Here is a 13,269-nt window from a genome sequence, read left to right on the forward strand (position 1 = left end):
TATATATATATATATATATATATATATATATATATATATATATATATATATATATATATATATATATTTCAAATAAGAAAATATAAATTTTCTTAAGTCCTTAAGAAAAAACCTTAATTTTTCATTAAGCAATTATTTATCCTATTTTTTATATAAATATACTGTTAGTACCTCCACCAAATAAATATTTATTAATTTCTAGATATTTTTTCTCTCAGTGTACAAAACGATTATGAAAGTACTCAACTTTGGCTAGATAATACAGTCAACAAATTCAAATATGATGTAAATATATGCGACAATAATTGACATTCGTAACACATCGCGGTCCATACTAAGTCATTACGTTGAATTGTCCAAGTCAATTCAATCTATAAAGCTTGATGTTCACGGAACGTGATTTGAAGTTGTTTTTTTTTTGTAAGGAATCATGCATATCGCAAAGTTTGTTCTGTATCGAGAAAATTGACTCTTAGCCTGCTCCGTTGCAAGTTTGATGTCAGTTTTTCCAAACAGATTTGGTGTTATTTTCCAAACGTGTTGTTATGACTCCAATATGAACTATCAAATATAGTATAATTATATGACTGACGTCTGTTGACATTCGGTCTATCTGATACGGACGAACCGTACTGGGATTCTAGAAACACGTTTGAAAAATAACACCGAATCTGTCTGAAAAAACTATCAAACAACGGAGCACGTCAAGAGTAAAATTTTTCGCTACAGAACGAACTTGGCGGCTTGGCTCCTCGCAAGAAAAACAACTACAAATCACGTTCTGTCGGTTCATTGAGCTATGAGAATCGTGCTGAGTGCAGATGTAAAAATAAGAATTAAAATTAAAATACACATCAGATACAGAATATGTTTGTATTTTCATAAATTCGTCGTTGCCAAATAATGACAGCTAAGCTAATGATGTATCGCAACAATGAAACGACTTGGCATTCAGAAGTTGACGCTACATTAGTACTTTGTGATGCAACACATAAAGTTTATCATACATGTCTCTATGCTGGAAAAAATTACCACTTACACTAAAAGAAGAAACCCAGTGAATACAATGTTACATGAACATAACGTACAAGTTAATTATAATTTTCTATTCACAACAATGTAACTGTTATATAACACGTATATAACACTGTTATATAACAGTTATATTGTTGGGTAGGAAATTATAACCAATATATACGTTACATGTAACGTTGTGTTTACTGGGAAAATATCTAAGAAGTGAAAATCGTTTAGCGATATTCAGTAGGAAATTTTGCAATTGTAAAATAGCTTTTCATAACGAACGCAACTGTTGTGTCAGATCTATATTGTCGGCTGATTATACGAACCGTATTTTGACAACTATGTACCATCGTATGGGTCGCAATGTATTAGGGAGTGTTTGAAATCATGCAAGAGATCTTTAAAATGCATGATCATTATATTTTAATGTATTAACAAAATTTTGTACTTTTACATGATTCAGTGTATGTGACAAAAATAAACATGTATCACATATGTAAGAAAACAATTTATTCAACATAAAGACCTGCTTTACATTGCACATCTTTAAATTATTGTTTGTCTTATCACATTTCAGGTGTTCAACACATGTGACTTCAGTTTGAAGTACAATAGAAAATATATGAGTTATACAGGGTGGCGCAAAAGAAACAAACTGGTTTAAAAAATTCATAACTTTTTAAATTTTTCTTTTTTTTTTCTTTCCAAACTTTATAAAGGAGATCAGGAAAAATCTTCGTAAATTAAACTTCATAATTTCATATCAAAATAAATTAAAAATTTGAAAATAAAATTTTTATAAATGTTTAACAACCATTCGCTTTTTTTGCGCCTCCCTGTATAAAAGACAATAATTACACAAAAATGAAAAACTACTTTAAAGGCATATATACATACGCGTATCTATAAATAAGCGTATGCAGCTCTTTATATAAAAAATAGTTTGGTACATCATCACTATAAAAAAAAACTCATTATCCAAATAAAAATTTAAATAGTGATGCGATCTCCATGACCTCCTACGTTAACTCTCTTTCATATTTCAGGATAGCTTGCTTACGTTGCATTCCCCAAACATACTTATCGTTATTTGCCATTTTACCTTTCACGCGATGGCATGGCACGATGTATGCGATGCGATTTTTAGAAATCGCATTTCCTACCGCGCGTACAGCTTTGGGATTCTCGACCATCTTTGCGACTTCCTCGTACGTGACGGATTCTCCTTTAGGGATAGTCATCAAAGACTTCCACACGCTCACTTGAAAGGATGTGCCTTTCAGGAGGACGCAAATGGAATCCAGTGAAGATACATCAGGCTGGAAGATCTCCTCGATTATATTCTTCGTCTCGTTTCCTGTGTCTTCTGATATCTCAGAGAGTAGCCATTCATTCTCCAAGACCCTCAGAGCATATGTCTCGACGCCATCGACGAATCCCAAGTATACTACAGCTTTGTTGGTGTCGGTTATAGCAATGAGACATTTACCAAAGGGCGTTGGATGGAACGCATATAGCAATTTGAACGCTGATCGATCCATCTTGTACTCGTCTGTTGTCATGCTTCGAAATTTCACCATGATGTTACAGCAAAGTGTGCCAACTGTAGATATGAATCGACGAACAATGTCAGATCTATCTCAGGAATACAGCAGAACTACAGTTGAAGCAGCAGACTATCTGAAAGTAGCTACATGTAGTTTTTTCTACTCTTGAGCAATATTCATGAGATTATCTCATGTGTCAAAAATGTTATCCCAGACCAAAGAATTCAAAAAGAATTCAGTCGTATGTCACCAATTCTGAGTTCATTTTCATATGCAAAAAGAATTCTTCAGAGTTCAGTCAGTGAAAAGAACTCTTTTTGCATCTGAAGATAAGCTCAGAATTGGTGACATACAACTGAATTCTTTTTAAATTCTCTCTGCTAGTAATCTGGGTAAGTTCCAGTAATTGAAGTTCAAATCCTACCAAGATAAATATATTCCATATATATTGTATTCAATAAATTAAAGTACTATTGTATTTGTTTAGGTTGCAGATCAGTTTGCTTATTTTATAGGTTAGTTTTATTACCTTTTTTTCATACACAATTCTATTTCTACGATATTATTATTATATATATACTACTACTGATATTAGTAATATTTATTTATATAAATATGTAAGATATTTCGCCTTTCATTGTCGTTCAGCAGGATTGCTCGTTACTGCACGCAGTTACTTTCGTCGCTCTTTTAGATTTCATATCCCCACTCCACATCACGTGATCTATTTAGTTCCGATTTAGATGAAATAGGATAAGTAGCACCCATTGAATAAAGAATACCAGGAAGAAGCATAAAGAGAAAATCCTTTGTTAGAAATACGAAGGATGTGACGTAATCCTTCCTTCCTTCTTTCAGTATATAGTTACGGGGATTCTCAAGGAGACATATCCTCCAATACCATTTCAAGTTAATATGAGAATAAAGTTTAATATTGAGTCAACAAGGTTATTTGAAAGAATTTTAACAAGAATCAAAGCCTAGGAAGATTCCAAGGTACCAAGGTTCCAAAAATCTCAAGGTCCGAACTTGTTCGAACACAGCGCCGTCATAACGGCGGCTAGGTCGAAACTTTTAATGTGACGTAATGAAAGTGAACCAAATGCGATTATCGATACTGGCCTGGTTTACATCGTGCACTTGATACGCATACTAAATAGTAACTTTCTATTAGATAATCTTAATATCGACAATGCATACTATCAATACAAGCGACGCATTCTATCAATACAATACGTTTTGTTGATGAGTATTATATACCGCTTAATATACCGTTGTTTATATATATTACATTGACGAATTGTTCTGCAACTGTTGAGTAATTCGTCAATGTAATTGGTCCAGATTTAAGGATCTAACAGTAAGAACCAATAATCGCTGATTGCCACTAAGCGCTTTTTCTGCTGAACGCGCCCATTAGGAGCACTCGTGTAATAGTGAAGTCGAATGGCTAAAAGTCTGCGCGATCTATTTAACATATGCATGACTTTTCTTTCTAATGAAAACGTTCTTTTGAGTTTCAGTTGAAGGACTTTACATTGAAAATAAAGAGCTTCTTACAAACTATATAATTATAATTATTTAGAGATAGTACAAACAGTAGAAACAATGGTCCTTACTCAGTCTTAAGGATGATTTAACATACGATTGCTACTATCGTTTATTCGGAAAACTGTCCACTATAAACACAATTATCTATCATTAGTGTATACTTTTAAATTTATCAATCGCACATCCACTTTCCAAAAGAAAATAATTCAATAGCTTTATTTGTTGAATGCATCCTCTGTGATAATAGAAATGTCGACAAACTATGAATTCTAAAAAAAATATTTAATGTTACAATAATGACATCTTGACACATTATATTGGTCAAATAATTTATCGCAAAAATAGAAGTAAACTAAATCACTAAGGCCCAGTTACACCAATGTTATTTTGGTTTTAAAAGCAAAACTTAAATAAATAAATAAATAAATAAATAAATATATATATATATATTTATTTATATATATATATATATATATATATATATATTTATTTATTTAGAAAGGAAGATAGATATATGTTTGAATTTTGCTTAAAGTCAAAATAATGTTGGTGCAACAAGGTCTAAAACTCACTAAATCTAAGGTTCTACCCTATACAGGTAGAATATACAATGTTTATGACAATGAACAACAATGTTCCTGAGAATATACTTAAAAGTAATATATAAAAAAATGAACGAAATTTTATAGTGTGATTCGCAACCTTATTTAGGGCATGTTTTTATACATACAGCGAAAATGACAAATTTTTAATTAAATCTATGATAAATATGATGATTCATAGAAAGTTGAGCAAGATAATACTTTTTTAAAAGAAAGATCATCTCAAGACACTTACACTTTTCTCACGAAAAGTACAGCGATCTGCTTAAACAAAAATTCTAAATCTAAAAACTAATAATAGATATTTACAAGATGTACAAAAACAACATATAAAAAGGTGTAATTTTTTTCGTAATGCTTCCGATAATAAGTACATCGAACACTGACAAGTTCTTCATTTAACGATGAATGGTTTGATAGTGGCTGATGTTGCATTGGCATCAACGTCGCATAAAACTCCACGGGTCTTTGCATTATATATCAATGAATTCCACATGGGATCTTTCTGTAAAGCAAAGGTTCTTTCGTTAAATTAAGTTCACCAGTAAAGTAAAAACACTCAGTTTGACAAGGAAACTACACGAAATATAAATAATCGATTTGGCTGAAATTTTATAGATAGGTCAGAAATCGGAAAATATTTTATCCATGTTTGCTCAGACACTCAATTGTTTTCAAGTTTTTAAACAATAAACTTTGCACACCTTCCATAAATGACGGGTTTGACAAATAAATTTATATTTCAACATTTTGTGGTGGTGATTTGATAGTTTGTTTAAATTTTGAGGCCGGTGTCAGTCTTGGGTTCAATCAAGCCCCAATCAATCCTTTCGTTTTGAAATCATCATGTTTGACTGCAAAATTATCTTAAAATCAGTCTTTAGCTTTTCGATATAGTAGATCAAACTATCATAGAAGTTTTGAGTTCCGTGCTCCGCAACCAAAATTTAAACTATCAAATCGCCACTTCAAAACATTTAAATATAAATTTATTGATCAAATCCGTTATTTTTTCAATATCTTGGTAAAAAATGTGTTTCAAAATAAGAACTTTGACAATTTTGGTTCTGTTGAGGGGGATTTCGCAAACAATAATCAGAAACCAAATTTTCTTATTTTGTTCCATAGAATACGAATCTGCGGTAAAGAAATGTGTTTCCATCGAAAGGAATCAATTTGAGCTTTATTGAGCCTAAAGCAGACTCTGAATCCAAAATCTGAATAGCTCATTTGATGGCCTCCTCTAAACCCTACAACTTTTATTTGAATTATTATTTGAAACATTTTTTCAATGCAGTTTTCGAGATGTTACTGTGTCTAAATTAAATTGGAACACTTTGTATATATACATTTAATATTAATATAACTAAAAAAAAGCGTAATAGAAAATATTTTTTTTTATTTGTACTTGTCTGTAAAAATAATAATAATAAGCTTTCCGATGTTTATTTGTATAGATATCTGAAATATTTATATAGCAATATTGTGGAAATAATTGTGGAAATGAAGCATTTGTATTTTGTTCGTGGTGTAAGAAGTCTTTATGTTTTAAGTCTCTCTCCCTCTCTTTGTGAGAGTTACCATCCAATCATATGTGAAACTTATAATTAAAAAAAAGAAAAAAACAAATTAAAAATCTCTTTTTTACTTTCTCATATTACGGGGGTATTTTAATGTGAAGACCCGTTTTCAAGACTTGATTTTGAAAATTAATTTTAAATAAATGGTTAAATCTACAGAGTTAATTTTTTGTATTGACATTTATCCATCTTCGAAGAAACATCTCAAATTTTGTCAAAACTTTTAATTCAAAATTAAAGAAAATACAAGTGAACAAAACATTAACCCTGTAGGTTTAATCATTTGTTTAAAATTAATTCCCAAAAATCGCCTTGAAAATGGGTTTTTATACTAGAATAATTTCTATGAAAAAAAAGAAAAAAATGTGCTTGTACGGTTCGACAAGATACAAAATTTCAGCAAAATCGATGATTTTCATCTCATATAGTTTTTTTGTAAAATCATATCTTCTTACCTCGAATGTAGTAAAATTTCCGCACAGTATCAAACTATGCTTAGCTCTTGTGAGGGCTACACAGAGCCTCTGTTTGTCAGACATGAATCCAATACCGTGGCTTCTCACGCAGGACATTATTATAATATCTCGCTCTTGTCCTTGAAAACTATCGACTGTGTTAACTTCGAAAGCAATCTTCTTTTTCATATTTACCGGCAAAGTAGATATCCTGAAAGACAGATATCTCATAAGTCCGCAATTCGCCGCAGTTGAACTTAAATAGACAAGTTTTTTTGGCTTCTTTGGGACTCACTTCTCGTTAATTTTGTTCAATATAACAGTTCTTTGGTTGTTATATGGTGTAAGTACACCGAGAGTGATCGTTTCGTTCGCGTTTTCCCATTTAGCATATATTAACATCGCGTAGATCATATTGGCTACGAATTCCGCCTCGGTAGTGTTGGAGAACCTGTCATTATTCTGTACCGAAGTATGCCTCAACACTCTATAAGGATAAAATGGGAAGTTCAGCCTAATTTCGACGGCGTCTATCAATTTGCCCTCGTAGAAATATTGGTTCGGCCAATACGAAATGGAGTGCGCCATACGGTATTGGGTGTTTAACACCATTACGGGACTGTTCGTTTCTGATGCAAAGGCAAGTTGTACTCGCGAGAACACCGACTGATCTAATCCCAGTTTTTTCGCGCGCTGGCTCAATATAGTCGCAGGTAGCTGATTCGGATCGCCCACCAGAACCAAAGTATTCACCCCCAACATCAATGGTATCAAGGTCTCCGCCTCGCAACTCTGAGTTGCTTCGTCAACGATGCAGACAGAGAGCCTTTCCTTGTTGGCGCCAAAGATAGATTCCATCTGATTAGTGTAACAAGAGGAGAGTGTACAAGCGATTATATCGGCGCCCGCGAGAATAATGTCCTCAGTGGAGCGTTGGAACCTTAGGCGATCCTTGACATTGACGTCATCGAACAACTTATTGCTTATCAACAGTTCATACCTCGCAAGCGCATCAATTAATTTTCTCTTGATCGTCCTCCTCTTTGCCTCAGACAGACTCGCTACATTATCAAGTTCAGCGCGAAACTCTTCCATTTGCGACTGTAACTTCGTTTTTTCCCCTTCAAGGTTAGTTGTAGAGTTACTCGACCAGCAAATCACGTTCTCCGTGAATTTTCTCAAATGTCGTTTCGCCAGTTCCGATGGGGAAACAGGTTTAACGTTTGGATGCATGGTTTCCGGCCGCCCGATACGAACTAAATTAAAAGTATAACTATATTGATGCTTCAGATTTGATCTGATGGCAAGAAGTCTCATCACAACTTCGTCAATCGCGGCGTTGGACGGAGCGCAAAGCAGGATCTTGGTCTTGTCGTTTTTATTTTCGCGCTTGCCGTATAATATTTGTGCCACCAAGTTCACGATCACTTTGGACTTGCCTGTTCCTGGTGGCCCCTGAATGAAGCAAAGTTTAGCTTCTTTCTTTATCACAACGTCCGTTACTCTAGATACAGCCTCCAGCTGTTTTAAGTTTAAGTTGTCTTTTGTAACGAGCGAGGTACAATTGAACGACGTATTAAACGGCGGCAACTGATAGTCATAGATCTTCGGATTCAAAATCAAATTCAGAAGAGGCGACTGAGGTAAGTATTGTAGTGCTTGCACCATTCTCATATTCGCTCGTAGGTATGTTACTGTGCGAACTCTATGTATTCTGTTCAGGAGAATATCGTGTTCGATAGGTCGCGTTTGTATGCTATACGTTATCACTGAATGTGCGTTGGGTACGTGGTTCCTTAGCTCTCTATTGTAATATGTGAAATTGGTGATGGGCATCTGGTTCATGCTAGTGACGTACGCGAACACTTTGTGGAAGGTTTGCTTACGGTTTTTGTTGTATTGAACGTACTCGAGAGACACCAAGTCGCCAAAATTCGGATAAGATTGCCTGTTTAAATCTTCCTGTGTGACCAACACTTCGAGCATAAGAACTGTCAAGGATAAGTTGGTCGTCGGAATCTGAGAACGCGAAATGGTGTTCGCGACGATGGAACACATCGCGGTCTTATGTTGTGCATTCTTTGCGACAGTCTCGAAATCTCTGTTTATACTGTGCCATGTCTCGAGTAATAAAAGAGGCAACATGACTCTATAGTAGTCCCAGTAGGATTCATAATGTATCTTCATTTGCTTCAATTCTTCTTCCGACACGATCGGTGGTTCAGTCTTGAGGTAACGTTGTTCTTCGAGCCATACAGGGTTCCACATGAAGATGCGATACAGGAACTCTTCTAATTTCGGGCTCCACTCCGCATTGGCTTTTGTTTTGACTAATTTATTAAATGGGATCGGCGCATCTTTCCCGACTAATTTTTTCATCATATTTTCCGATTCAATCGCGAATTCTTTTATATCCACATTCGTGGCAAAAGTTACACCTTTCTTCTTCGTTTTAGCAAGTTTTGGTGAGAGACTGTTTTCCTTGTTTGAAACAGAAGCACATTCAGCAGATATTTCAGTTGATTTTAATATTGTCTTTCCGCTGGAATTGGTTGTATTTTCAGTGCTTTTATGTTTTATCTTATTACTATCGCGTTTCTGGTCTAAAATATTGTTCACGTTAGAATCTTTTGTGTTGTTGTATTTTACAGGCAATTTAATTCCGTCCAGAATATTATTTAGGGATAAAGACTGTTCTAGCGATGTGGCAACGTTATTTACTGTACTCTTCGAAATATTGTCTTTGCCTGATTTCTTCATTTCGATGTCATGCATCACGGATTCCTGCACGTCAGATTCGCACGTTGATGTCGCGCGCTTAGCTTTGTTGCTCGATCTTGCTCTCTCTGCAGACTTGTTTGCGGGTGGTTTAGATACACGCGGCTGTTGTTCGTTGCACAGGAAGTCCCCTCGATTCTTCAACGATATTTTAACCCTCGGTTTAGCGGTGCCGCGTTTAACATTTTTATTATTATCAGACGCCAATTTCTCTTCCTCGGCAATCCTCTTCAACTTGACCTTTCTCTCCTCCGCTATTGTCTTCTTCTCCTCCTTAGAAATGGATGTTCGGTTCTGCTTGCTCGATGCGGTATGATCAGGCGACCCTTTAGACGTCCTTTTGTTTTGTTCTTTCTGTATTTTATCTTCTTCCGTTGTTGAGCTGGACGGTGATCTTCCCTCGGATGTTTCTGGTGCTTTACTATAGTCTTTGCTGGAGTCTTTGTTAGAGTCTTTGTTTGAATCCTTTTTACGATCGCTGCTCTTGTGTCGACCTCTTCTTGTAGGCAAATGTGGCGCCTCTATTACTGGAATAACCCTTCTAGTTGTGGCATACCTCGAACTATATTTTGCATTGACTTCTGTTTGTTTATGTGGTTCTGCATTTTCTTTTGCATCTGTTTTCTGTTTAGCTGTATGATTAATATTTTCTATACTAGGCTCGTTAGATGGACCGGCTTCATCTACATCCATCGCGTCTGTTTTTGCCACTGATAAATTAATATCACTATTGTCATCACATTCCATCTTTTTGTCTATATTTTTAGGTTCAAGAAATGTTTCTTTGCAGGCAAAATCTTCGAAAGTATCAATATTAGCCGACTGTGCCTTAATTTCATTTCTAGTTTTATTCCCAGTTACCTTGTTAAAGTCTTTGGAAGTACTCGGTACACTATCTTGTATTATCTCCGAAGTATTTTTGTGCCAAATCCCCAAATCTATCTCATCTTTTATGATCGACTGTACTGTATCAGGCTTATCTTCGTTCATCAATTGACTCCTAGATAAACGATGCAACCACGGATTATCATCATCTTCACTGTCTGTTAATACAATGACTTCCTTGTCGATGTCCAACGGAACTGTGTTCTCGATGTCGTTATTGGTGCACTCTTGTTTAATCTCCACTTCTTGCTTCACATTATTTTCAAATTTGATATCAAACAACTGCGAGTACGGAAATATTCCGTCCTCGTTGTCACTGAGATCGACAATGTCAATTTCCGAGAATCGCGTTTTCGGCTCATGTTTTATTTTTTTCAATTTGATTGTTGTCTTAGACGCTTCACTATTTTCAACTGCTACATGAGCTTTTTCATCTTCATCTGTTAACTGCAATTCATCTTCGAGCTTAATAAGTTGGTCATTGTTACGTATAAAGTTAGCTCCCTTTAAGTCTGATACGTCATTTATTTTATCAAGGCCATTTGTTTTTTCTCTTGTAGTGTATTCTTCATTTACGGCCTCACTATTATTACTGTTACCCTTATTATTCTTATCAATACAGATATCCATTTTGTTATTAGTTTGATAACAAGGTTTTTCTAATTTAAGGTTTAAATATGTTTCATACTTAAGAATTTTATCTCCAATGTTCCATTCACTTGTTTCTGGAAATATTGTATCAATAATTTCAACATCATTTTCCTCTTTTATATGTGTGACAGTATCAGATATAATTTCAACATTATTTGTGTTACTGTTGTCATTTTGAGCAAGATTTGTACTGGTACTAGGGCCAGGTAGACTACCAGACTTAATTTCTGTAAAAAAATTTAATTAATTTAATAATAATATTCAGTATAAAAGAAATCAAATTTCAATTACAGCATTTCTTTCATCCTTTAATCAGTTGGTAAAAAAGGACTTACTTTCAGAAATATTAATATCATAATTATTATCATTATTATCTAGTTTGTATTTTGGTATTTTACATGGAACAGCCATATCACAGTTATTTGGAGAAATAGCACGTTTGTCTCTTGAAGCATTATGTATATCAGAATTAGACTGCTTTTGATTTACTATTGTATCACAAATTAGTACTGTTGTCGACATATCACTTGTATTTGCTACTTCAGCAGGATCTGATGTCTGAGAACATTTTGATATTCTAATGACTAAAATTGAACTTCTAACATATTATAAATATCAACTATAATTTTAAGAAAATGTTATACCCTTGCAATGTAAACTTTATATGCAAATAGTGTGATATCCTCTGGATTAATATCTGAACAGCCAATTCCAACAATATCATTTTGCTGAAGCTGTACCATTTCATACGGCGATTGTGGTTTGCCATTGATGAAAATTCCATTTGAGCTCTGCTCATGAAAAAGGTAATTAACAAAGATTTAATGCAATTTTTATAATATGTCGATATAGAAATATATTCCACACATACCTTCAAATCTGTGACGAATAGCTTGTCCATAGCGTGGAAAAAAACACAATGCTTACGGGATACCTGTAGACCTAGGCATACAATCATATTTCCTTTGCCTCTACCACAAGTGTACTAACAGAACAAAAGACAGAATATGTTATTACACATCACACTTTATTTTATGTTATAGAATATATATGTATAGCACAAGGAGATAAATATTCACAAGATTATCACAAGAAAATCATGTATATATGACATATAATACATATATATATATATATATATATATATATATATATATATATATATATATATATATTGAAGTTACATATACAAAAATTTAAGTGTTAAAAGTATATTTAGTATATATATATATATATATATATATATATATATATATATATATGTGTAATTTATACTGAAAAGACTATATAATATCTATATAAGTATACCCAACTTTGTTACAAATATGAGAAAAGTCATGTTTCTACCAAATATTGCATATATTACAGATATGTAAAACAATGAATTAAATGTGTAACTTCTTGCAATTTTATAGTGAAGATATATTGCTACTTATCCCTTGGTTTTTTATTTACAACTCAAATAGCGTCATTGTGTCATTGAAATATCTTGCATCATAATACAAGCAAGATTATAATTTATTAGATAAGAATAAAATTTAAGTTGCATGTCTTATCTACGTTGCGTGTCTGATAATACGGAAATTCTTTTATTATGTTACAACAGTTAAACCTCTTAACAAGAACAATGGTAATGTTTACTTAATATATATTAAGCATTGCCGCTTACAGATTTGCCACATTCGAGGACAATTCTCTCTTGAACGTGCAACCGTTCCAATATGAAATTCATCTTTGCTTAGATTTCTGCAACTATTTTTATATCTCATCTACATCACTCACAAAACCAAATTCATGAACAAATCATAGGTTAAACAGCATCTTTTCCGCGCGCGCGCATCCGTTCTTTAAGCCCGTATTAGACTACCGACTGCACAGGCGCCGAGTCAGCGCCTCACTATGATTGGTCCATTGGGAGTCGGCAATCGTAGTCGATAGGAGTGTATGAAGTTGGCACACTTTTTGAAATTTATAATTTTGAAAGTTGTTCCAGATTGTTCTGACTTTGTACCACATTGTTCCAAAGTGATATTGCTTTATTCGAAACGGTTTTCGAATAAAACAAAAAAAAATTATTTTTTGAGCTGGCATCTCACTTTTTGAAAATCGAACATTCTGATACCGCAACAGATTGTTCTAGTTGTTCCAAACATTGTTCCAAAAGGACAAATCCGTAAGTTGAATTATAAGTCCAAAA

The 13,269-nt window shown here is 33.8% G+C and overlaps 2 protein-coding genes across 4 annotated transcripts; both read right to left on the reverse strand.

Annotated features, from left to right (window-relative positions):
• Window positions 1–1,429: 1,429 nt before the first annotated feature.
• LOC116841900 (bifunctional transcriptional activator/DNA repair enzyme Ada) lies at window positions 1,430–3,602 on the reverse strand. 3 transcript variants are annotated; one of them, XM_032810368.1, is made up of 2 exons: window positions 3,202–3,602; window positions 1,430–2,703 (listed from the first exon to the last, which is right to left on the reverse strand). In XM_032810368.1, the coding sequence occupies exon 2, from the start codon at window positions 2,601–2,603 to the stop codon at window positions 2,043–2,045; it is 561 nt and encodes a 186-aa protein (XP_032666259.1). In that variant the 5' UTR covers window positions 2,604–2,703; window positions 3,202–3,602; the 3' UTR covers window positions 1,430–2,042. The 3 variants fall into 3 exon arrangements, with proteins under 3 accessions (XP_032666259.1, XP_032666258.1, XP_032666257.1); XM_032810367.1 differs by having other exon boundaries at window positions 1,430–2,699; window positions 3,100–3,602; XM_032810366.1 differs by having other exon boundaries at window positions 3,100–3,601.
• A 593-nt stretch (window positions 3,603–4,195) lies between these two features.
• On the reverse strand, window positions 4,196–12,921 carry LOC116841894 (helicase SEN1). The gene is made up of 7 exons (XM_032810355.1): window positions 12,742–12,921; window positions 11,944–12,057; window positions 11,717–11,863; window positions 11,408–11,630; window positions 7,054–11,299; window positions 6,759–6,969; window positions 4,196–5,228 (listed from the first exon to the last, which is right to left on the reverse strand). The coding sequence occupies exons 1-7, from the start codon at window positions 12,802–12,804 to the stop codon at window positions 5,118–5,120; spliced, it is 5,115 nt and encodes a 1,704-aa protein (XP_032666246.1). The 5' UTR covers window positions 12,805–12,921; the 3' UTR covers window positions 4,196–5,117.
• Window positions 12,922–13,269: the final 348 nt, after the last annotated feature.

The sequence above is a fragment of the Odontomachus brunneus genome, unplaced genomic scaffold (genome assembly GCF_010583005.1).
Source record: "Odontomachus brunneus isolate Ranch 3 - 2012 unplaced genomic scaffold, Obru_v1 Obru_scaffold_019, whole genome shotgun sequence".
NCBI lineage: Eukaryota > Metazoa > Arthropoda > Insecta > Hymenoptera > Formicidae > Odontomachus > Odontomachus brunneus.

Excerpts from the sequence above, each read along its gene's own strand:
- LOC116841900 (XM_032810368.1), bottom strand. The coding sequence starts at position 2,603 with ATGGTGAAATTTCGAAGCATGACAACAGACGAGTACAAGATGGATCGA.
- LOC116841894 (XM_032810355.1), bottom strand. The coding sequence starts at position 12,804 with ATGAATTTCATATTGGAACGGTTGCACGTTCAAGAGAGAATTGTCCTC. Across the intron at positions 12,058-12,741 it reads TCCTCGAATGTGGCAAATCT|TACACTTGTGGTAGAGGCAA; the intron begins GTAAGCGGCAAT and ends TTGTTCTGTTAG. Across the intron at positions 6,970-7,053 it reads TTGAACAAAATTAACGAGAA|GATATCTACTTTGCCGGTAA; the intron begins GTGAGTCCCAAA and ends TCTGTCTTTCAG.